We start from the raw sequence: 25,244 nt of genomic DNA, 5'->3' as shown, positions 1-25,244 counted from the left end.
TCTCTCTCAAAATAAACACACTTAAAATTTTTTTAAATCCTTTAAAGAAATAGAAGTACATAGTTTTCAAAGACAAATACTAACAGGTTAGTAAGGAAAAATGGTGCTCTTCTGCCCCACCCTTCCATGCTCTTGAATCTTGCTCCCCAGAAACAACAGCAATTATTTTAGCTATTTCTTCTGGGGTTCGATATTTCCAAATAGTACATTATTCTCATGTATTTTGATTTATCGAAGTTACATTTTATTTGTTGACTTCCAGTTATGGTGTATAAGAATTCTCTCTTATTTTGTCTCTCTTCCCAAACTACCCTTCTTCTTCTATGTTTATAGCACAATTCTTGGTTAAATAAATATTTAGTGTTGACATTGTTATAGTTATGTAGATATTCACTCCTGAGCCAAGTACACGTATATGATTGTATTTTCCTTTATTGTACAAATTTTCCTTTCATTTTATATTTTGAAGAACTGAAAACATATAAAAGTAGAGAGTGGTATAATGAACCCCACATATCCACTACCCAGCTTCAACAATTATCAGTATGTGTACAATCTTATTTTATCTATACTCTCACCCACCTTACCTTCCACCAACATATTTGGATTAGTGTGAGGCAAATTCCAGATATTGTATCATATAAAATGTAAATACTTCAGTGTGAGTTCTAGAAGAAAGAACTCAGGGGTGTCTGGGTGGCTCAGTTGGTTAAGCGTCCGACTTCGGCTCAGGTCATGATGACTTCGGATCTTGCAGTTCACGAGCTCAAGCCCCGTGTTGGGCTCTGTGCTGACAGCTCAGATCCTGGATTCTGCTTCAGATTCTGTGTCTTCCTCTCTCTATGCCCCTCCCCTGTTTATACTCTCTGTCTCTCAAAAATAAATATTAAAAAAATAAAGAACTTAATTTTTTAAACATAACTTCATACCATTATTACACCTGGAAATAAACATTTAACCCATAATATAATCAAATATCCAATAAATGTTCAGATTTGACACCTATTTATCACATAAATGGTTTGAGTTTTACATTTGGTTTGTTCAAATCAGTATTCAAACAAGGTGTACACTTTGTATTTAATTAACATGTCTCTTCCTTCTCTTTTAATTTGTAAGTACCCTTCCTTCTTAATTTTTTTTGTTCTTACAATTTATTTTTTGAAGAAACTGATTGGTTTTCCTGTGGAAATTCTCGTTCTGGATTTTGTAAGTTTATTTTGAGAGAGAGATAGAGACCAAGTAGGGGAGGGGCAGAGAGAGAGAGGGAGACAGAATCCCAAGCAGGCTTCATGCTGCCAGCACAGGGTCTGATACGGGGCTCGAACCTACTAATGTCAGATCATGACCTGAGCCAAAGTCAAGAGTCAGACGCTCAACCAACTGAACTGCACAATGCTCCTCTTGTGCTGGATTTTGCTTATTGAATTTTCATGATGTCATTTAATGTTCTTCCTCTATCGCCAGTATTTCCTGTAAACTGGTAGATCTAGAATGTTGATTCGATTCAGATTTAATTTGAGGTGAGAATATTTTTAATGCATATATGTCTGATAGGCCCTCTTGGTGATGTTAGGATTGAACAGTGGATTCAGTGTCATCAGCTCGATCCACTCATTGAAAAATTTCCTGTAGGGGCCTCTGAGTGGCTCAGTCAGTTAAACGTCCAACTCTGGATTTTGGCTCAGGTCATGATCTCAGGGTCATGGGATTGAACCCTGTGTTGGGCTCCACGCTGGTCGTGGAGTCTGCTTAAGATTCTTTCTCTTCCCTGCCCCCACCTCTGCCTTTCCCCCACTCATGCTCTCTCGCTCTCTCTCTCTCCCCCTCAAAAAAAATTCTGTTAGCTTTTCACGTAATGGTTTTAGCAGCCATTGGTGATCATTGCCTAGTCTATCATGTTTTCTTCATTTATTAGTTGGAATTCTAAAAATCACTTTTCCTTATTCCTTATCCTTATTTGGTTACCCTGATGTACTGATACAATCAAGACAGGCTAAATCCTTGGTTCTTTCATCTTCTTCAAACGATGATTAGTTAAATTTGTTTGTTTCAGTATCACTGTAAACTCATGGATATTTAACATACTTGATATGTTTTAGTCTACTGCATTTACTATTATTTTTTGATACTCAAGTTCCATTTTTAACCAATCAGAACCTCTCTACGTTGTCTTAGAGCCTTAGGATGGCCCTGATAGTTGTGGAAAGCTAAGATATTTCTAGCACATCTAATGTGTTTTCTGCTTGAGACTGGGAATCAGCCATTTCTTCAAGGAATCCTTGTCTCTTTTAGTGGGAAATGGTATTTGGAGGCTACAGTATGGGTGCTTATTTATACTGGATTAGTAATACTTCAAGGCCTTTCTACTGGGCAGAGCTAGGGAATATTTTTTAAAGAGAAAATATTAGTTCATAGTGATATATTCAAATCGAATTTGGAATGACAGAACTTTTACTTAAATCCTTTGATTTTTATCTTTTGTCTTACAATGAAAATTTTAGTCCTGACAACATTAAAATACTTATTTATTATATCTTACTACATATATATATCTTATATGTATCCTAATGTGTGTGTATATATATACACACACACACATATATGTATCCTACTATATATATATAATAATTTCCAAACAAGAGTACCAATATTATTACCAACAAATGATAACTGAAAAGAGCTCAAGATGTATGTCCAGTTTTTTTTTTAGTTATCATGCCTCTTGAAATAGTACCTCTCTATGTTCTTTGTAGTTAAACCACTAACTTGATACTTGATATATGGGTTCTTTTTAATTTTTTTTCATTTTGCTTGCTTTCAAATTTTAGGGCTTGTATTTTTTTCATTTTGATTAAATTTTGTTTTATATTTGTAAAATATTTATATGGTTGCAAAGTCAAATCTGCAAAATAAATGTATATTTAGAAAAGTCTAGCTTTCATCTCTACCCAGTTCCCCACCTCCTTCTATAAGTAACAAATTTTGTTTTTGCTTATTTTCAAAAAATAAGCTTTTCTTGGCTCAAAGGTAGCTTAATATGGACTCTGTTCTGCACCTGTTTTTTTTTCACATAATACTGCACTTCATCTTTTTTATTTTTTAGCAAGAGAGAGTGGGAGCACGTGGGGGAGAGGGGCAGAGAGAGACAGAGAATCTCAAGCAGGCTCTGTACTGAGAGAGGCTGATGCGGGGCTCGATCCCACAACTCTGGGATCATGACCTGAGCTGAAACCAAGAGTCGGACACTCAGGTGACTGAGCGACCCAGGCATCCCTCTGTTTTGTGTGTGTGTGTGTGTGTGTGTGTGTGTGTGTGTGTATAGTGTGTGATGTGATGGATGTTTATAACTTTTTATTGACATGAATAATTACCTCATTTTTCCATTAGTTTAGTTTTTTATGAACCTGTTGCTAATTTTTTCCACAAATGCTCTAAGAGCTCTGTCAAACATTCATCTATATTCTCCCTATGCTCAACAACTTGAGTTCAGTTTTTTCCCCAGAAGACATTTTTCTGAGAATCTTCCATCCTAAGCTTCTGAGGCCCTCTGCTGCTTTCCTGTCCTGTCTCCCAGAGCCCCTGTCTTCCTTTTTCTGGTTTATACCCCCTTTTGGATGGAATACGACCTCCATTAGCTTCCTGAGGAAGAGTGCCTAGGAGGTAAACTTCTAGAGCTTTTGCGTGTCTGTGTCTTTTCATTCCTGACACATGACTTAAACTTTCTCTAGATTTCTAGATTTGTGTTTGAATAATTTGCCTTTATAAATTTGAAGACATGGTTTGATTGTCATCTGGCTGCCAGTGTTGTATGAGTCTAAATGCTACTTTAGGTCCTATAGGTAATTTCTCTCCCCTTTTTTTATTCTAGAAACTTTTAGGGAATCTCTTTATCCCTGAAACTTCTTGACCATGTGGGCTTTTTTTCCCCCATTCATTGTGGTACATTTTAGGCCTTGTCAGTCAGGAAGCTAATACTTTCAGAAATTTTCCTGTATTATTTCCTCCTTCCCCTCATTTTCTATATTTTCTTTGTATCTCCTATTATTTGGATTTTGGACCTCGTGGATTGATTCTATAATGTGTTACTCATTCCTCTCCTATTTTCCATCGCTGCCTTTTTGTTTTCATTTATCTGAAATTTTCTTGATATAAATGACAACATCTTCATTGAAATTTTTTCTACCATGCTACCTTTAATTTTCAAAAGGTTTTTCTTCTTCTCTGTTCCTTTAGTATAACATCTTGTTCTCTTTTTAGTAATATGATTAAGTCTGTGTGTGTGTATTTTTTCTTTTCTTTGTATTGTCTGTTTCCTTCAGGAATTTTTTTTCCTATTTTTGTCACTGTTTTTCACAATTGAGACTTCAATCAAACAGCTGGTGATACTTGGTTGACTATTCTGTTCATATTTAAGAGTGAGGCCTTGGGGCTCAGGCGGTTAAGCTTCTGACTCTTGATTTCAACTCAGGTCATGATCTCATGGTTCAGTTCCTGAGTTCAAGCCCCACATTGGCCTCTGTGCTGACAATGTGGAGCCTGCTTGGGATTCTTTCTTCCTCTCAAAATGTTCCTCCCCTGCTTGTGCTCTCTCTTTCTCTGAAAATAAATAAACTTTAAAAAAAATATTTATTTATTTTTGAGACAGAGAGAGACACTGTGAGTGGTGGAGGGGCAGAGAGAAAGGGAGACCCAGAATCCTGAGCAGCTCCACGCTCCAGGCTCCAGGCTCCAGTCTCCTAGCTGTGAGCACAGGACCCAATGCAGGGCTCGAACTCATGAAGCACGAGATCATGACCTGAGCCGAAGTGGGATGCTTAACCAACTGAGCCACCCAGGTGCCCCAATAAATAAACTTAAAAAAAAATAGAGTGAGGCATTAAAAACCTGATTGGCAGTTCAGCTTGAGTGGGTTTGTTGATTCTTGGCTTTACTGCTAGTGATTGTGTCAGGGTGTCCCCCATATGTGTCTCAGGAGATCTTTACTTTGGGACTATTCAGTTTCTTGAGAGAATTATCTCCAAGTTTCTTGCCTGGCTGCTGGACTTTTAGAGTTGTAGCATCCCAGAGGGGTGGGATTCCCACCATTTAGAATGCAGATCTGCATGGAATGTTCCTGGTTCCACCCCTCTACCACTACAACAGTGCCTGGTATCTCCAAACTAAGAGCTTTTGTGGGTTCATTTTCTCGGGGGAAAAAGATTTCCAGTCTCTTGCTACAGAAAAATGGATGTTCTTGGTAGGATGAAGATGTTTACCAGTTTTGTGTCTAGGCTTTCAATCAGACACTCTTTTTAGCCTTGTGCCTTACTTGTATCTTCAGGTTTGAGTCTTGTCTGGGTTGTGTGGAGCAGATCAGCCTTGTATTTTATCAGGTCCCCCTTTATAGGCAATCCAGATGTAGCTTCTTTCATCTTGCTTCAGTTGTCACTTCAGCATGTTTTCCATCTTCTTGTCTTTTCTGTTTCGGTCTTGTCTTCTCTATCATTATCCTTGTTGTTCCTTTCATTTGTTAATTCAACAAATACTATTGAGTACCTTCAAGTGCCAGGCACTATTCTTGGTGCTTAGGATACAATAAGGAAGAAAATCTATCCCTTCCCTATAGAACTTACATTTTAGAGAGATAGTTTTAAAAAAGCATAATAAAGTATATTGTATGTTATGTTATAAGGTGACAAGTGTGGCTATAATCTGAATGTTTGTATCACCCCAAATTTTATATGTTGAAATCCTAACACCCAAGGTGATAGTATTAGGAGGTGAGGTCTTCAGGAGGTGATTAGGCCCTCATGATTAGGATTAGTGCCCTTGTGAAAGAGACCCCAGAGAGCTAGCTTGTCCCTTCTGCTATGTGAGGTTACAGTGAAAAGATGGCTACCAGTGAGGAAACAGGTTCTCATAAGACACTGAATTTGCCAGCGTCTTGATCTTGGACTTCCCAACCGCCAGATCTGTGAGACATAAATTTCTCTTGTTTATAAGCCACTCAGTCTGTGGTATTTTTGTTCTAGCAGCTCAGCCAGAGTAACATAAGTGCCACGGAAAAGTACAGCAGGATCAGGAGGATAAGAAATTCTCGGGTTGGGGGAAGCATAGGTTGTACTTTTTTTTGTTGTTCTAGAACTTAAAAATATTAACTAAGTTTATTTAGAGGTAAGGAGTCAAATCATGATTCTACAAGTAGCAAATTTTGTGTTTATCCTTTGAAATTCTAAAAATATGGAGTGCTTCATGAATTTGTAGCATCCTTGCACAGGGGCCATGCTAAATCTCTGTAACATTCCAATTTTGGTATATGTGTTGCTGAAGGGAGTACTGGCTGTAATTTTAAATAGGGTTAACCTAGGCTTCATGAAGAAGAAGGTATTTGAATAAAGCAGTGACTCTCAACTGTAGGGGTGGGGGTTTGCCTTGTGGAGGACATTTGGCAATGTCTAGAGACCTTTCTGGTTGTAATCACTAAGGGATGATTCAGCAGTGCTGCTGGCATCTACTGGGTGGAGGCCAGGGATGCTCTTAAGCATCCTACAATGCATGGGACAGCTCCCTACAACAAAGAATTATCTGGCCCAAAATATTAGTAGTGCTGAGGATGAGAAACCTTGCATTAAAAACTTAGAGGCAGTGAGGGTGTTGGATATGCAGAGGTCTGAGGGAGGAGCATTCTAGGAAAAGAGAAAAGCCATGGCAAAGGCCCTAAGATGGGAATGTGACAGGTTTTTTAGAGAAACTGAATGTAGGCCCAGAAGCATAATAGGACATGAGGTAAGATGAAGAGGGGCAACATTATGTAGTGACTTGGGGGGTCATTGCAGGGACTTTGGCTTTTATTCTGAGCCAGTGGAGGTTTTGATGGCGAGAACTTGTCATGATAGGATTTAGCTTTCACAGAATCACTCTGGCTGTTGTGTATGGATTATTGGAGGGAAAGTGAGAGATGATATAGAGCAGTGGTAGGTAGCAGTGGAGATGGATGTATGTTGAAGCTAGAACAATAGGATTTCCTGAAGGGTCGAATGAAAAATGTAAGAGAAAGAGAGGAGTGAAAAATGGCTTCAGGTTGTTGGGGGGAGCAATTGGAATGAGGGAGTTACTGTCAACTGAGGTAGGAAAGACTGGTAGAGCAGATTGGGTGGGGAGAAATTAGTAGTTCAGTTTTTAGAATGGTGTGTTTGAAATCCATATTAGACATCTGAGTGAATATGTTAAATAGTTGGTTGGATAGGTTAGAGGTTTAAGAGTAGGAATCTGGGTAATGTAAACATGTAGATGTTAATTTTTTTAATGTTTGTTTGTTTGTTTATTGAGGGAGAGAGAGAGAGAGAGAGCGAGCAAGCTGGGAGGGGCATAGAGAGAGGGAGACAGAGAATCCTAAGCAGACTCTACATGCTGAGCACAGAGCAGAACATGGGGCTCAAACTCATGAACTGTGAGATAATGCCCTGAGCCAAAACCAAGAGTCGGATGCTTAACCGACTGAGCCACCTAAGTGCCCCCAACAGCCCCAGATTTTTAACCCATTCCAGCATCAACCGTAAATCCCTAATCTTATTTGAATACCATCTAAATCAAATGTGGATGAGAGTCAAGGTGTAATTCATCCTAAGGCAAAAATCTTATTCAGCTGTGAACCTGTGAAACCATACAAATTACCTGCTTCCAAAATACAATCTGTGGAACAGACAATAGGGTAGACATTCCCATTCCAGAAGGGAGAAATTGGAAAGAAAACAGATGTCCTAGATTCCAAGCAAGTCTGAAACCTAGCAGGGCAAATTCCATTAGATTTTAAGGCTCAAGAATTATCCTCTTTGGGTTGATGCTCTGTTCTTTGGCCCACTGGTGTGTGTGGCAGGCTCACCCTTGAGGCCCTGGACGTTGGCAGTCTGGCCCATTGAAACTGAGGATTCAGCCTTTTCCCCCTATGGCCTCTTTCCTCTGGGCCTATAGTGGTGGCAGCAGCCCTGCTGACTCTGAATTGCCTTGAGGTAATTCTTCCCTTTTCTTGAAGGATAACACCTCTTGGCAGTCACATAGGTCTATTGTCCTGTCCTGTGGAATCCCAGAAGTGTAAAAGCCTTCCTTCATTATGTCCTGTCTCTTTCCCCTTTAGTCTAAGATGGCAGTGTTTCTGCTGATAGAACTCTATCTCTATTCCTGGCTTCTGCTGAGTTGGCTAATTAGGATCCGTGAGTCACACCTGTGACCTCTTATTCAAAAGACTGTCCAGCCATAACCTTGGTGTTGCCTCCTGAATGTGCTTTCACATTTTGTTATATGGATAGGCTGAGATTTTTCCAGATCTTCAAGTTATGGTTCCTTTTTGCCTAACAATTCCTTCTTCAATGTATCTTTCTCCTCTCACATTTTACTATGAGCAGCAAGCAGAAACCAGGCCCCACCTTCAACATTGCTTAGCAATCTCCTTAGCTAAATATGCACGTTCCGCACTTACAATTTTTACCTTCCACCCGACACTAGGATACAATTCATCCAAGTTCTTTTTTACTTTATATCAATCAAATTCTGTCCAGTTTCTAATAGCATGCTCCTCATTTCTTTCTGAGATCTCACCAGAATCATCTTTAATATCCGTATTCCTACCAAAAGTCTCTGTAAAGGCAATCTAGGCTTTATGTAGCATGCACCTCAAAACTCTCCCAGTCTTTGCCCATTCCCAGTTTTTTCCTTAAATTTTTAATATTTTATTTATTTTTCTTAAATTTTTTAACATTTATTTATTTTTGAGACAGAGAAAGAGCATGAATGGGGGAGGGTCAGAGAGAGAGGGAGACACAGAATCCAAAATAGGCTCCAGGCTCCGAGCTGTCAGCACAGAGCCTGACACGGGGCTCACACTCATGGACCGCAAGATCATGACCCAAGCCAAAGTCGGACGCTCAACTGACTGAGCCACCCAGGCGCCCCTTTAATATTTATTTTTGAGAGAGAGAGAGAGACAGAGCATGAGCAGGTGAGGGGCAGAGAGAGAGGGAGACACAGAACCTGAAGTAGGCCCCAGGCTCTGAGCTGTCAGCACAGAGCCCCATACAGGACTCAAACTCACGAACCATGAGATCATGACCTGAGCCGAAGTTGGATGCTTAACCAATTGAGCCACCCAGGCACTCCTGCCCATTCCCAGTTTTAAAGTCACTTCTAGGGCCGCCTGCGTGGCTCAGTCAGTTGAGCATCTGACTCTTGTTTTCAGCTCAGTTTGTGATCCCAGGGTTGTGGGATTGAGCCCCGAATTGGGCTCCCCTGTTTAACATTCTGTCTTTCTCTCCCTCTTCCCCTTTCTCCTGCTAGCAATCTCTCTGTATATCTCTAAAATAAACAAAAAAATAAAGCCACTTCCATATTTTTATGTATCTGTTACAGCAACATCCCACTTCTTGGTAACCAAAATCTGTATCAGTGTACTAGGGCTGCCATAACAAAATACCACAGACTGTGTGGCTTAAACAACAGAAATATATTTTCCCACAGTTCTGAAGGCTAGACATCCAAGTTCAAGATGTTGGCAAGTTTGGTTTCTTCCAAGGCCTCTCTCCTTGGCTTGTAGGTGGCCATCTTCTCACTGTCTTCACATGATCTTTCCTCTGTGCATCCCTGATGTCTCTTTGTGTGTCCCAATATTCCCTTTCTTATGAGGACACATCAGTCAGGTTGTATTAGGGCCCACCCATATGGTGGCTTCATTTTAATTTAATCACCTCTTTAAAGACCTTATCTCCAATATGGTGGCATTCTGAGGTACTATGGGTAAGGTTTCAACATATGAATATGGCTAGATGCAACTTAACCCATAGCAATCACTCAGCATGAATAATCAGCTGCAGAACTTGTTAGATTTGCCTGCATAATAATCCTGTTTTCTTCCTAGTACTATGAAGCATTCCTTCGACACTCCCCAGTTGAGCCCTGCCTTCTGTTTCATGAAGGTGGGTACTGGTGTGAGTTCATAGTTCACACCAGTAGCTGAGGACACAATGGCCATCATCACTTTCCATCCTCAGGAATTAAGACAGGTGGGACTTACAGAATTAATAAGGGGTAGCTTTTGTAGCAGCCCTTATTTTCACTATCTTCCAGTTGGTTTTGGAAGTTTCAGGGCAGATAGCAGAAACTACACATCCACTGAGTATTTGTGTGGGTTGGGAGGAGGGGTTGGAGGTGAGGATGAGGAGGTGGCAAGGATATTTTTAACCATGCTGCTCGCATAAGCAAACCACAGAGACTGAGGTAGGGTTACCAAGTTAATTATCATGTGAGGACTCCCAGGTATTTTCACAAGAACTTTGCCCATGGAAGTTGGTAGGTACTCTAGTGACTCTAAAAGCCAATTCAATAGAGATGAGAATATAGTCAGAATTTCATAACTCAAATAATACTCTACACTTGTAATGCACTTAAGGCTTTCAAATGTTCCCACGTTAAAACATTCCTATACTTAACGTGATCATCTCAACCAATTCGTGAAGTAGGTAAGAGGAGAGGTATTGAAACCCTCATTTCAGATGAGCAAATGGAGCCATAGAAGTACCCAAGGTTAAAGAGCCAGTGAATAGCCAACCTAGGGCTTGAACCCATGTCATTGATTCCTGACCTTTTTGTAATTAAAAGTTTGAGTATAGTTGACACACATTTCCTAGCCTTTTATTTTTATGTATGTACGTATGCATTTATTTAAATAGATACAACTTTATTAATATCAAAGTAGATTGTGAAATAGGTATTACTAGAGATAAAAAAGAAGACTTAATAAAGGTAGGAGGTTCAATGTAAAAGGAAAATACAACAATTTAAAATTACGTCTATATAATAATATACATATTATATATTATAATTGTATTATGTTTAAAAAGCCTTTAATTCATTTATTTTAATTTTAATTCCAGTATAGTTAACATGCATTGTTAGATTAGTTTCAGGTGTACACTATAGTGAGTCAACACTTCCATACATCACCCTGTGCTTATCACAAGTGCACTCCTTAATCCCCATCACCTATTTAGTCCCCCACCCCCACCTAGCCTCTGGTAATCATCAGATTGTTCTCGATAGTTAAGAGTGTTTCTTGGTTTGTCTCTCTCTCTTTTTTCCCCCTTTGCTTATTTGTTTCTTAAATGCCACATATGAGTGAAATCATTTGGTATTTGTCTTTCTCCAACTGACCTGTTTCACTTAGTGTTATACTCTCCAGCTCCATCCATGTTGTTGCAAATGGCAAGATTTTATTCTTTTTTTATGGCTGAATAGTATTCCATTTTATATGTATATCATGTCTTCTTTATCCATTCAACTATCAGTGGATACTTGGGTTGCTTACAAAATTTGGCTCTTGTAAATGGTGCTGCAATAAATATCAGGATGCATGTATCCCTCTGAATTAGTGTTCTTGTAATAAAAAATGGGCAGAAGACATGAACCAGACATTTCTCCGGAGAAGACATACAGATGGCCAGCAGACACGTGAAAAAATGCTCAACATCACTCATCATCAGGGAAATGGAAATGAAAACCACAATGAGATATCACCTCACACCTATCAGAATGGCTAAAACAAATAATATAAGAAACAACACATGTTGGCAAGGATGCGGAGAAAGCAGAACCCTTTTGCACTGTTGGTGGGAATGCAAACTGGTGCAGCCACCGTGGGAAATAGTATGGAGGTACCTCAAAAAGTAAAAATAGAACGACCCTGGGATCTAGTAATCATACTACTGGGTATTTACCCCCAAAATATAATTCTTGGCGTTTTAACTGTAGAGCTCCAACGTAGTTTATTGTGATTTATCCTTGTGTCAAGCTAACGTTTAAAAATTTTTTAATGCTTATTTATTTTTGACAGAGAGAGAGAGAGAGAGAGAGAGAGAGACAGAGCATGAACGGGGGAGGGTCAGAGAGAGAGGGAGACACAGAATCTGAAGCAGGCTCCAGGCTCTGAGCTGTCAGCACAGAGCCTGACACGGGGCTCGAACTCACAGACTGCGAGATCATGACCTGAGCCAAAGTCAGATGCTCAACTGACTGAACCACCCAGGCACCCCTGTGTCAAGCTAATGTTTAGGCTCTCTTCAGTGATGTAAGAATTTTAAAATGTTCTGAACTCAAAGAAAGAACTTAGTTACCATGATAATTCCCTTCCATGACCTCTTTCTTTTCTTTGAGGACTCACATCTTTGAGGTGGTGTTTCCGTGGGTGGTTGGGATATTTGCAGTGGAGAAGTATGAAGAGAATTGAAAAATTATTGCTTCTTCATGATGGGGCAGAGGCTTAATTTAGTTCCTTATTTACAACAAGAATAACTCTCACACTTTCTTTAGAAAACTATAAAAAAGGCTCAAACTAGAGTAAGCACTGTGTCTATTATATAGGTTTTGTCAAAACCTGATAAGTAAAGCAGTGCTTCTCCTGAGATGTGAAAATAGTGTATTTTTTTTGTCATATAGAACATTGCTTTATGTTAAGTGTTATTTATAATAGGATTTGAGAAATGTGCCTTCTTGTCTGACTATTGCAGGGCTGATTACTGTAGGGCTTGGAGAGAAAATTTGTCAGAGAGAAGTCTTTGCTTGATTCCTGATTTTGTGGTCTGGACAGAAGGACCTTCTGTGTTCAGAAGGAGGCTGTAAAGAAGTTTTTTACCACCAGGCCAGGAGCAGTCTGTGACTTGACATCACTTTACTTCCAGGAAAGGTAAACCTGGGATAGCCAAACAGCAAGCAGGAGGCTGATGGCTTGCCATAGTCTGGGTTGTGGATTGCTGGGGCTGGGCTGCTCATTGTGGAGGAACTGAGCTAAGTAATACTAGCCCTTGTACACCAGCCAGGTGTACTGGCATGAGAACGCAGGCCAGATTCAGATGAGGGAGTGTCTGCATAGACCTCCTTCCCCTGAGAGGGAACTTCTACAGACTCCTCAGGGCCATGCCATGGGGCTGAGTCACCTGAGTGAGATGCTGTCCCCTGCCAACCACCAGAGGTAGAATGGTCTGCCATCCCAAAATACTTTTTTCAAAAATTATTTTCCAGCACCATGATGTGTTTCAGCCATCAGCAGTCCTCCTACTAGCTCCTGTTTGGGGATCCCCACCTCTTTGAAGATCTCTTGGGCTTGAAGATCCACATCTCTCCAGATGCCTTTTTCCAGATTAACACTGCTGGTGCTGAGGTGCTGTATCTGACAGTGGGGGAGCTGAGTGGAGTGAACTCTAACACCATCCTCCTTGATATCTGCTGTGGAACTGGCAAGTGACAGCCCAGGGCAGAATCTACATGCTTCTTAGTTTCCAAACCCTATCTGCCTGGCACCCAGGGCCCAGGTGGGGAGGTGGTGGTAGTGGTGCAGGCATAATGCCAGTGGTTCAAAATCCTAAAATACCCTCCTCTTATCCTCTTACTTCCTCAGGTGTGATTGGTCTCTCTTTGGCTCAGTATACCTCCCAGGTCCTTGGGATGGAGTTGGTGGAGCAGGCAGTAGAGGATGCCAGGTGGACTGCAGCCTTCAGTGGTACACTGCTCAGAGTCTGGAGAGAAATTAAGAGCTGCGGTGTTTCTGTGCTGTGTAAAGGGTTATGTGGGAAAAGGGCATCTGCTAGATCTGTGACCTGCGCAGAGCGAAAGGAGGGTGTCCTGGAGTGGTTGGAATTGGGTCCTGATGGTTTTTCTGAAAGAGGTCCCAATAGGTAATCTCCCCCTCCCTTTTTTTTCATCAAGGTGATGAACAAGCCTTGATGATAGGAAGAGAACTTGACAAAACTTTGGATAATATAGAAGAAGAGCCTTCTTGACATTAAACTCATGAGGCATCATAATATGTGATAGGTTTCAAATAATTTTTGGCAACAGAACCTTTTATTTGAACAAAATCGTATGCCAAACTACAGTATAGAACAGAGATCCCTTTGTTCCCTGTACCCTACCTGCAAACGACTCCTGAGGCTCTGTGAAAATCTCTAATAGAGCAGAAAGAGCACTTGAGTAAAAGTCAAGGTTTTCTTCTTGGTAGAAGTACTTATGTGCTATGTGTCACTAAGTTTTAAAATAACTCAAGATGAAAGGCCTACTGAGGAAAGGAAGGAAGGAAAAGTGCTTTGGCAAAAACAAGGCAAGTCCAAAAGCATTTCTTTCACTGTTATTCAGAGGTATACCAGATCCAAAGGGAAGATGGCAGAGCCCTGGCTCCTGTACATTTCTGTAAAGCTGAAGCCCCCCAATTCCTTTAATGCTGGGCTTGAGTTTTGAATTCTGTTACGTGGGCCTCTCTTCTGCAGGCATCACCAACTGTGAATTCCACACTGGTCAAGCAGAGAATATTTTGCCACAGTTACTAAAGTCAAAGGAAGATGGGCAGTTCATTGTTGCTGTGGTGAACCCAGCCCAAGTGGGACTGTGTAAGGATGGATAGCTTTCCTGTTACAGAACTAGTTGGGTATTCTCATGATGTCCACCACCTTTAGTCCCTTATTCCCATACTATGCTAAGGGTGCTCCCAGCGGGCTGGCTCCGACCCTATTTCTCTATTCCCAAGAAATCCTAGGTGCTGGCCAGTTGGTAGTTTCTGATAACCCAGACCATGATAGGTTAATCATATTAATAGCAATGTGTTTCTTCCTTCAGATTACTACGTGGTTCAAGGCATTCAAAACTGCAGGGCTATCTGCGTACTGACTTTTGTTTCCTATAAGCCCCATGGTGAAACCACAAGGAACATCATTGAGTGAGTCTTGACTTCCCTTTTTATTTTCTCCCAATGATAAAAGTAATTCATATTTGCTATACAGATTTAGAAAACATAAGTAATATAATATGTAACATATATAAAGTAATATAATATATAAAGTAATTCATACTATACAGACTTATAAAACACAGAGTAATATAATATAAAGAAACAGAAAAAAGTCATTATACTATCATCAACAGTCAGTTATAGGGCCAGGTCTTGGGTAAGGCAAGTAAAGCAACTCGCTTAGGGCGAGTTTAGTAACACAAAATTTAGTAAGATGGTGCACAAAATCTCAGTCATTAAAGTACATTTTTAATGCAGTATTTTCAGAAATCAAAATTAGTCCAAGTAATCTATGATGAAAAACATATTAAGTTTTTTTTTTTTTGTTAAAAAACAAGATCTACTCCTGTGCTTGCTAAACCCTGCCTCAGTGACCTTACTCTAATCCTAGTCCTGGTTCCAATGAAACCTTATTTACCAAAGCAGGCATCCAGGCTGAGGGTTGTTTCCACTTTGATTTTCCAAAATATTGCATTAACATATTTTTGTCTTGATTACTGAGTTTTTTGGCACCCTCTTAAATTTTTCACCCAGAGTAAATGCCTCTTGCTTCACTCCAATCCTGGCACTGGTCAATTATTTTGATTTTTCAAATGTTTTCTTCCTTCTCTCTCTCTCCCTCTCCTTTTTACATAAGGAAAACAATTTCTAATATTCAAACAACATAGGTGGGTATGAAGTATAGATGATATACCTGGATGGAACAAGTGAGAGTTAAAAATAAATGAATAGAGCTTTCAAGTCAACAAGCTGGAAAAAGAGTAATAAACCTAAAGGAAACTGAAGGGAAAAGTCAATAATGCTGAATAGAATCCAGAAATTAATGAACCTATAGACCTGACAAATAAACAAGAAAGTGTTATTGGAAGAAGAAAATAAAACAGATAAATCTAATCAAGAATATGAAAGAATAAAACATAAAAATATAAAGTCTTAGAAAAAGAGCATAACTACAGATATGAAGAATTTTTTTAGGTTTATTCATTTATTTTGAGAGAGACAAAGTGCGAGTGGGGGAGGGGCAGAGAGAGGGGGAGAATCCCAAAGAGGCTCCATGTGATCAGTGCATAGAGCCTAATGTGGGGCTCAAACTCACAAAACTGTGAGATCATGACCTGAGCCAAAATCAAGAGTCAGACCCTTAACTGAGCCACCCAGGTGCCCCAGATTTTTTTAAATTATAAGAAAATACTTTGTACAACTCACAATATATTTGAAAACCTAGATGGGCAATTTTCTGGGGAAATGCAAATGGATAATACTAATTTTAAGTAAACCTAAACAGACCAGTAACCATGGAAAAGAATCAAGAAAGTTGTCAAAGAGCTTCTTCTCCCCAAAATAAAAGCATGAGACCGATATATTTTCACAATCTTATTTCCTTGTCTATTCTTGCACATTTACCTCTTCCAATTGTCCTTTATTTTAATTTATTATACTGTTTAAAAATGTTTTTGAGGGGCACTTGGGTGTCTCAGTGGGGAAAAGATGGGCTGTTCAGTAAATGATGGTAGACAACTGGGTAGCCAGGGTGAAAAACACAGTTGGATCCATATCTCACACTTTATACCAGGATAAATTACAAAGCAGCCAGAGATTTAAATGTAAAAAGGGGACACCATAAATGTACCCCAGGAAATCATAAAATTTCTTTATAATCTTGGAATGCAGAAACCCTTTCTAACTATGAAAATTTAGAAGCCATATAATAAAAGGTTAAGTTTGCCTACATAAAAAGTAACTTCTCCCTTTGTTACACCATACACAGAAATAAATTCAAAATGGGTCATAGAACTAAATATATTAGTTAAAACATAGGAGTAAATTTTTGTGACCTTCAGTTAGGCAAAACTTTCTTAGATATGACATTAAAAACCCAAGCAACAACAACAAAATATATACATATACATACACACACACATATATATATCAAATATGTGTGTGTATATAACTGGACATCATCAAAGTTAAAAATCTTTTGTGATGTAAATGATACCATCAAGAAAATGAAAAGACAACCCATAGAATGAGGGTAAATATTTGCAAATAATTTATCTGATAAGGGACTGATACCCAAACACCAGACATAAAAGGCCACATCTTGTATGATTCCATTTATAGGCAATGTCCAGAGTAGGCAGATCTCAAGAGACAGAAAGTAGATTTGTGGTTGCCTAGGGCTGAAGGTCGGAGGATTGTAGAGAAGTAGAGACTGAGGGCCAAAGAGTGCGTGGTACCTTCTTGGGTTAATGAAAATATTCCAAAATTGATTGTTGTGATAGATGCACAACTTTGTGAATATACTAAAAACCACTGAACCTGGGGCACCCAGTCGGTTAAGCATCCTATTCTTGATTTTGGCTCAGTTAATGATGTCATGTTGATGAGATTGAAGTCCATGTCAGGCTTTGTGCAGGGTGTGGAGCCTGCTTGAGATTCTTTCTCTTCCTCTCCCTCTTTTCCTCCCCTATTTGCACATGCACTCTCTCTCTCGTAAAAATAAAAATAAAATTAAAAACCCCTGAAAAAAGAAATAAAAATAAAAAATCACTGAACTGTATAAATGGGTAAGCTTTATGGTATGTGAATTACATCTTGATAAAATAGTTAAATAACTTGCATGATAAAAAGCACCAAAATCAAAGATGGGAGATGACATACAAACTGGAAAAAAAATTTGTAGTTCATATCATAGACAAAGAGTTTTTTCCTTAAGTTATAACAAACTCCTAGAGATTGATAAGAAAAAAAATGAACAGCACTAAATAAAAATGGACAGAAGACATGAAAAGAAAATTTAATGTGTTTATGAACCATGAAAGGATGCTCAGTCTCTTCTATTGTAATGGAAATACAAATTAAATGTACCCTGAGATACCACTTTTTACATATCAGATTGGCAGAAGTTCAAAAGTTTGATACTACACTGTTAGCAATACTATGAACTCTAAAAAATTACTGGTCAGAGTATAAATTGGTACTATCCCTGGAGAGGGAAATTTAGCAATATAGATTATAAATGTATATATACCCTTTAAGTCAGTAATTCCATTCCTGAGTCTTTATCCTGCAAATACACTGACACATATGTAAAATAGTTATTTATTGCAATATTATAACAGCAAACAATGAAATATCTTAAACGTCCATCAGTGGGAAACTAGTTAAACTATCAATGCTGTATCCGTACAATGGAATACTGTGCTGCCACAAAAAGGAATGCAGATGTTCTCCATGTGCAGATATGGAAAGATTTCTAAGGCATGTTATTTTTAAAAACAGCTTTATTGAGATATAATTCACATATAAAATTGGTCTATTTAAAGTGCACAATTCTGTGGTTTTTACTATGTTCTCAGACTTGTACAGCCATCACCACTATTTCCAGAACTTTGTCATCACTTCAAAAAGAAACCCTGCACCTCTTCCCTGTTACTCCCCATTTTTCCCCAACCCCCTGGCCCTAGGCAACCACTAATCTACTTTCTGTCTTTATGGATTTGTCTATTCTGCAAAGTTCATACAAATGGAGTCATACCACATGTGGTTCGTTGAATGTAGCATCTTTTGCTTATCATAATGTTTGCAAGGTTCATCCATGTTGCAGCATGCATCAGTATTTCACTCCTTTTTATGACTGAATAATATTTCACCTCATGGATGTATCGTATTTTATATATTCATGCATCAGTTGATGGATATGTGAGTTGTTTCTGCTTTTTGCCCTTTATGAATAATGCTGCTGTGAACATTCATGTGCACATTTTTGTATGGACATACACTTTCATTTCTCTTGGGTATCTAAGATACCTAGGAGTGGAATTGGTGGGTCATGTGTAACTCTATGTTAACCTTCTGAGGAACTGCCAGCCTCTTTTCCAAAAAGCTGCCCTACTTTACATTTCTACCAGAGGTTGTATGAGGGTTCCAACTTTTTGATATCCTCACCAACTCTAGTTACTGTCTGTCTTTTTTTATTATTTTCATCCTAATGGGTGAAAAGTGGTATCTCCTTGTGGTTTTGATTTGCATTTTCCCAGTGGCTAATGATATTGAGCAGTTTTTCATGTGCTTATTGTCCATTTGTATATCTTCTTTGGAGAAATATCTATTCAGATCCTGTGCCCATTTTTAATAGGATTGTCTTTTTATCATTGAGTTTTAAGATGTCTTTATATATTCTAGATACAAGTCCTTTATCAGATACGTGATTTGCCAAAATTGTCTCCCATTTTGTGGGTTCTTTGTTCACTTTCTTGGTGGTGTCCTTGGAAGCACAAAAGTATTAATTTTGAATATGTCCAGACTATTTTCTTTTGTGGCTTGTGATTTTGGTTCTAAGGTATGTTACTAAGTGGGAATAGGAAGGTGTGCAGAAGTGTTTATGTAATAGTAAACTGTCTTTGGGAAAAAAGGACAAAATATGAAAATATAGATTTATATTTGCTTGTATAGGCGTAAAAAAACTGGTAAATTATATAAGAAAATGATAATGACAGCTATCTATAGTGGGAGAGAACTGCAGAGATAGGTCCACAGTTGGGAAGGAAACTTCACTGAATACTTTTTTATGTTATTTCATTGTTGAATAAAATGAAAATATTTATTATGTAAGACAATATATTTAAGAATGCAGTGATTAAGAGTAAACCTAGGATTCTGCTAAACACCCTTACTGAGTAAAATAAACATGGCCTCAAAAAGGCAAGAAAAATTTATTTTGAAAAGACAGTATGTGCGTATGGTAGGAGAATTAAAATAATACAAAAGAGTATGGAGGGGATAATGAGTCTCTTTCTTGCTCCTGACCCCTAGTCCTTCAGATGTCACCACTCTTACCAGTTTCTTGTGTAGCCTATCAGAGATATTCTGTGATGGTACAAGTGTGTGTGTGTGTGTGTGTGTGTGTGTGTGTGTGTGTGTGTGTACACATACATGTATGTATATATACTATCCCTCTTTTTTTTTTTTTAACAAATAGAAACAGACTAAAACACTGTTCTGCACCAGGCTTTTCGCTTAACAGTAGATTTTGGAGATTGTTCTACAATAATGTATAATGTGCATCAATACTTATAGGTCTACTTAATTTTTTAAATAGGTAATATAGTTTTAACTTACATAAATGTCATTTAACAAGTTCCTTGCTCCTGAATTTTAAGGTTGTTTCTACTCTTTTGTTACCACAATGCTGCAGTGAATATCCTTGTACCTATACCTTTGCACATATGTGCAGTGTATAGGCATATGTGATGAATAAGTGTAGGTGATAGTATATATAGTAGATAAATTCCTGTTGTCAAGTTACTGGGTTAGAGGATATATGCTTTTGGGGCATCAGGGTTGCTCAGTCGGTTAAGCATCTTGACTCTTGATTTCGGCTTAGGTAAAGATCTCATGGTTTGAGAGGTTGAGCCCCCTGTGTTGGACTCTGCGCTGACAGATTCCCTCTCTCTCTGCCCCTCCCCTGTTCTTGCTCTATCTCTCTCTCTCTCTCAAAATAAACATCTTTTTAAAAAGGATATATGTTTTTAACGTTTTCAGGTATTTTCTAACAGCTCTAAAATCAACTTATCAAAAATATTTTTTTGGGACTGTGATTGGAAGTACACTGAACTTACTAATTTAGGGAAAAATTGAAATTTTTACAGTGTTTTTTAAAAATTTTTTTAACATTTATTCACTTTTGAGAAACAGAGAGAACAGAGTGTGAGCTGGGGAGGGGCAGACAGACAGGGAGACAGAATCCAAAGCTGAGCTGTCAGCACAGAGCCTGACACGGGGCTCGAACTTACTGACCACAAGCTCATGACCTGAGCCGAAGTCAGACGCCCAACCAAGTGAGCCACCCAGGAGCCCTTACAGTGTTTTTTATGCCCAAGTATGTGGTATGCCTCTTCCATTATTGTAGTCTTATGTAATTTTGTAAAGGTGTGTGTATGTGTGTGTGTGTATTACGACATGGGTCATTCTTCTTAAGGTTAATATAAGACATTGTAAAGCTTTATTGGTATTATGTATGGGACCTTTTTTTATTACTTTTTCTAAAGTTCATTTATTTATTTTGAGAGAGAGTGAGAGCATGAGCAGGAGAGGGGCAGAGACAGAGGGAAAGAGAATTCCAAGCAGGCTCTACACTAGTGGTGCAGAGCCTGACACAGGGCTCGAACTCACGAACTGTGAGATCATGACCCGAACTGAAACAAGAGTCAGACACTTAACTGACTGAGCCACCCAGGTGCCCCATCATTACTTTTTCTAACTGGTTATTGCCAACCTATGTCCAGCTACCTTATTCTTTTATTAGTTTTATTTGTTTTCTTGTTGATTCTCTTGCATTTTCTTGATAGCTGGCAATATGATCACCATATCAAAATAGTTTTATCTCTCTCCTTCTAATATGTTTTCTTTCTTATTACATTGGATAAGAAAATGTTCCATTATGGAAGCAATAGTGAATATCTTGTCTTGTTCCTAATTTCAATGAGACAGTGCTGTTTAAACTATTCAGAGTCAAAGTCTAGGATTGTGATGCCTCTGCTTTGGTCTTCTTCTTCAAAATTACTTTGGCTATTTGGGGTCTTTTGTGGTTCCATACAAATTTTAGGATTGCTTGTTCTAGCTTCAAGAAGAATGTTGGTGCAATTTTGATTGGGATTGCATTGAATGTGTAGATAGCTTTAGGTAGTATTGGCATTTTAACAATATTTATTCTTCCAATCCATGAGCATGGAATGTTTTTCCATTTCTTTATATCTTCTTCAGTTTCCTTCATAAGCTTTCTATAGTTTTCAGCATACAGATCTTTTACATCTTTGATTAGGTTTATTCCTAGGTATTTTATGCTTCTTGGTGCAATTGTGAATGGGATCAGTTTCTTTATTTGTCTTTCTGTTGCTTCATTGTTAGTGTATAAGAATGCAACTGATTTCTGTACATTGATTTTGTTTCCTCTGTGACCTAGCAATAGCACTGCTAGGAATTTACCCAAGGGATACAGGAATGCTGATACATAGGGGCACTTGTACCCCAATGTTTATAGCAGCACTTTCAAAAATAGCCAAATTATGGAAAGAGCCTAAATGTCCATCAACTGATGAATGGATAAAGAAATTATGGTTTATATACACAATGGAATACTACATGGCAATGAGAAAGAATGAAATCTGGCCTTGTGTAGCAACGTGGATGGAACTGGAGAGTGTTATGCCAAGTGAAATAAGTCATAGAGAGAAAGACAGATACCATGTGTTTTCACTCTTATGAGGATCCTGAGAGACTTAACAGAAGACCATGGGGGAGGGGAAGGAAAAAAAAATGTTAGAGAGGGAGGGAGCCAAAGCATAAGAGACTGTTAAAAACTGAGAACAAACTGAGGGTTGATGGGGGGTGGGAGGGAGGGGAGGGTGGGTGATGGGTATTGAGGAGGGCACCTGTTGGAACGAGCACTGGGTGTTGAATGGAAACCAACTTGACAATAAATTTCATATTTTAAAAAAGAAAAACTATTCAGAGTCAGCCAGGGAAACAAGAGCTCTTCTGTTTTGTCAGTTTGAGAGTAAATTGGTATAACCTTTTGTAGAACAGTTTAGAGATACATATCTTAGGGTCTTACAAACATACAGGCCCTTCAACTCAGCAATTGCACTAAATAACTAAAAATGTGTGCAAAGATATAACTATTAAGGATATTCATGAAGGGACTTTTTGAAATAGCAAAAAGTTAGAAACAGCTTACATTTCCAGTAGCAAGGGATTAAAGTGTGTTACACATATTTAATGGAATACCATATAGCCAATAAATGTGAGGTAGCCTTACATATAGTGGAGAGATGGACATGATTAACTGAAGAAACTGGTTGTAAAGCAGTATGTACAATATGTACAATGTGACTCCATTTTAAGAAACCAGTTTAAATATACATATTTAGAAAGATATAACCTGAAAAGTCAGCAGTGATTATCCTTTGTGATTTTAGTGGTGAATTTTTGTGCTTATTTTTGCTTGACTGCCTTTGAAATAAGGGAAAAAGGTAATCTACTTTGAAAAAATTCAATAGAATAATTTAATTCAATAATATTTATTAATTAATTTCCTGTCATATGAATCATACAGAAAAGTATATGGCTTGGGCTGCTTGCTCTATTCACTATTGAACCCCTACTCTGTGTCACAAACTGGGAACACAGAGATAAACAATAAGCACTCTTTGCCTCGTTTCTACCCTTGAAATGATTATACTCCACTGAGGAAGATGGTTAAAAAAAAAAATCCCAGGTAGTTACATTAAATATAATAAATGTTATTGTAGAGAGAAACACAGGGAGATGTTGGAACACAGGGAAGGGCTTATATTTGTTTTAATGTTTATTTTTGAGAGAAACAGACACAGCACCAGTGGGGGTAGGGCAGAGAGAGGGAAACACAGAATCTGAAGTAGACTCCAGGCTCCATGCTGTCAGCATAGAGCCCAACGCGGAGCCGAACTCACGAACCGTGAGATCATGACCTGAGCTGAAGTAGGATGCTTAACTGACTGAGCCACCCAGGCGCCCTGGGAAGGGCTTACATTTTTAAAAAAATGGTGTTCCTATAGTTTCTCCTTGGTTTCTAGGAACTGATAATTATCTGTTTCTACAGGATGTGTTGTCCTCCAGACTCTGCTAAGAAGCTCCTCGGTGAGCCTTTTGTCCTCAGAAAAGCTGTGCCTATGGATCTGTTCCCTCACACCCTGCACTGTGAGCTGGTGCTCCTCTTCACTTGATAAGCAGCCTCCTACGAGACTGCAGGCTCTTTATTAAGGCTGAAGTTTCAGTAACTTCCAGGTTTGGCATATTGCTACATTGCAGACCCTGAGAGCATCATTGGAGAAACCAGTCTTTGGATCATGATCAGGAAGAGTGTTATAGGTGACTCTTGAACAACATGGGTTAGGGCCACTGACCCCCCCCACACAGTTGAAAATCTGCATCTAACTTTTGATTCCTCAAAAACTTAACTATGAAGAGCCTACCTTTGCCTGGAAGCCTTACCGATAACAGAACCAGTAAGTTAACACATATGTTGTATGTTATATGTTATATGTATTACATACAGTATTTGTACTATAAAGTAAGCTAGAGAAAATAAAATGTTATTAAGAAGAGAAAATACATTCACTGTATGGTATTTACTGAAAGAAAAAACCCGTGTGTAAGTCCATCTGCGTAGTTCAAACCAGTGTTGATCAGGGATCAACCATATCTGATGCAGATTTATAACCTTAGCTTTCAGGGTCCCTTGCTTTCATGTGTGTTTGCCTGGTGTAGCCACTCCTTGGCCCTGAATCTAGATTGTTTGCAGTCAGCCTGTCATGGCTCCCTTGGTCGTCGTTTGGTCTTCTCTCCTCTGTTTGTGGTGTGGTGATAACTGAGCTTTTCACTACAGCTGGTAATAATATCAAATTGACTTGGGTCTCTATTTTTGCAGAGATTTTGTTAGATAATGTTCTGCATTTATGAACTATTCAAGGATTAGAACTAGAAATAAATCTAGCTTTTTTAAAAAGCATCGGAAGCTATAATGTCATTGCAGGGTAACTTCATGATCTCAGGGCTTTATTCCTTTGGGTTTTCTAGGCTGTGAAGTTCTAGAATACCCTTTAAAAATGTGGTTACCCCTGGGAGCAATAGCACCAATGATCTCTCATCTATGGAGAGAGAATTTGTTATAGTAGACACCTTATGGGAAAGAAGATCTTCAAAGAAGAGACGAAATACCTGTAATTGTGCTATGTAGTATGGACACAGAAAGTTCTAGAATCCCCTAATGATCCAATACATACTATAATAAACTGGATATTGAAACTGGCTTCTCTAGTCCATGATTTATTCAACTCTGGAGTTGTTCTTGGTTACTTGTCCAACAATTTAGATTGTGTTTTGAATCTTTTTAACAGCCTAAGTATGTGTACAAAAATCTGATTTACAAAATGATATTGGGTCAACTACTATTTTTAATTCTCAATCCTAAGTAACTTCTAGAGAAGCCTCCTCAGAAAAGTGTGGCTATTAAAGTTACTATATACATATCCATTTTAAAAAATACTAGAAGGAAATAATGTAAAGTGATTGAAAACAGTGTTGACTTACGGCAGTTAGATAAGTTTTATTTTCATTTCCCTATTTTTCATTTTATGTAATGGGAAAATGACTTTTATTTCTCCTCTTTTGTTCCCCATAATGTAAATGGCAATACTGTCTATTAGTTACCTAAGCCAGAAACCAGAGTTATCTTTCTCATTCTCATACCCCACTGCCTGCAAGGGGGATTCCACCTGGATATCTTCTTGATACACCAAACTCAACATATCTAATGCTGCATGCTTCACATCTTTCCCCCAAACTTGTTCTTGCTCCTATATTCCCAATTTTGATGAATATACCAATCTACTCACTCAAT

General features: G+C 38.5%; 1 protein-coding gene and 1 non-coding gene across 2 annotated transcripts in view; one reads left to right on the top strand and one right to left on the bottom strand.

Moving 5' to 3' along the window:
- The window catches only part of TRMT2B (tRNA methyltransferase 2 homolog B), a 35,761-nt gene extending 11,113 nt beyond the window's left edge, over positions 1 to 24,648 (top strand). Inside the window, 8 exon segments of the mRNA XM_042973959.1 lie at positions 9,890 to 9,993; positions 9,995 to 10,034; positions 12,600 to 12,709; positions 13,045 to 13,259; positions 13,421 to 13,522; positions 14,286 to 14,405; positions 14,632 to 14,731; positions 23,445 to 24,648. Coding sequence (XP_042829893.1) covers positions 9,890 to 9,993; positions 9,995 to 10,034; positions 12,600 to 12,709; positions 13,045 to 13,259; positions 13,421 to 13,522; positions 14,286 to 14,405; positions 14,632 to 14,731; positions 23,445 to 23,568 — 915 coding nt within the window. The 3' untranslated portion in view covers positions 23,569 to 24,648.
- LOC122235581 lies at positions 6,217 to 6,319 on the bottom strand. The gene has a single exon (XR_006213633.1). It is a non-coding gene; the product is annotated as a U6 spliceosomal RNA (small nuclear RNA).
- Positions 24,649 to 25,244: the final 596 nt, after the last annotated feature.

The sequence above is a fragment of the Panthera tigris genome, chromosome X, assembly GCF_018350195.1.
Source record: "Panthera tigris isolate Pti1 chromosome X, P.tigris_Pti1_mat1.1, whole genome shotgun sequence".
NCBI classification, from domain to species: domain Eukaryota; kingdom Metazoa; phylum Chordata; class Mammalia; order Carnivora; family Felidae; genus Panthera; species Panthera tigris.
Note: the sequence above shows the minus strand (reverse complement) of the source record. Positions and strands in the feature narration are given on the sequence as shown.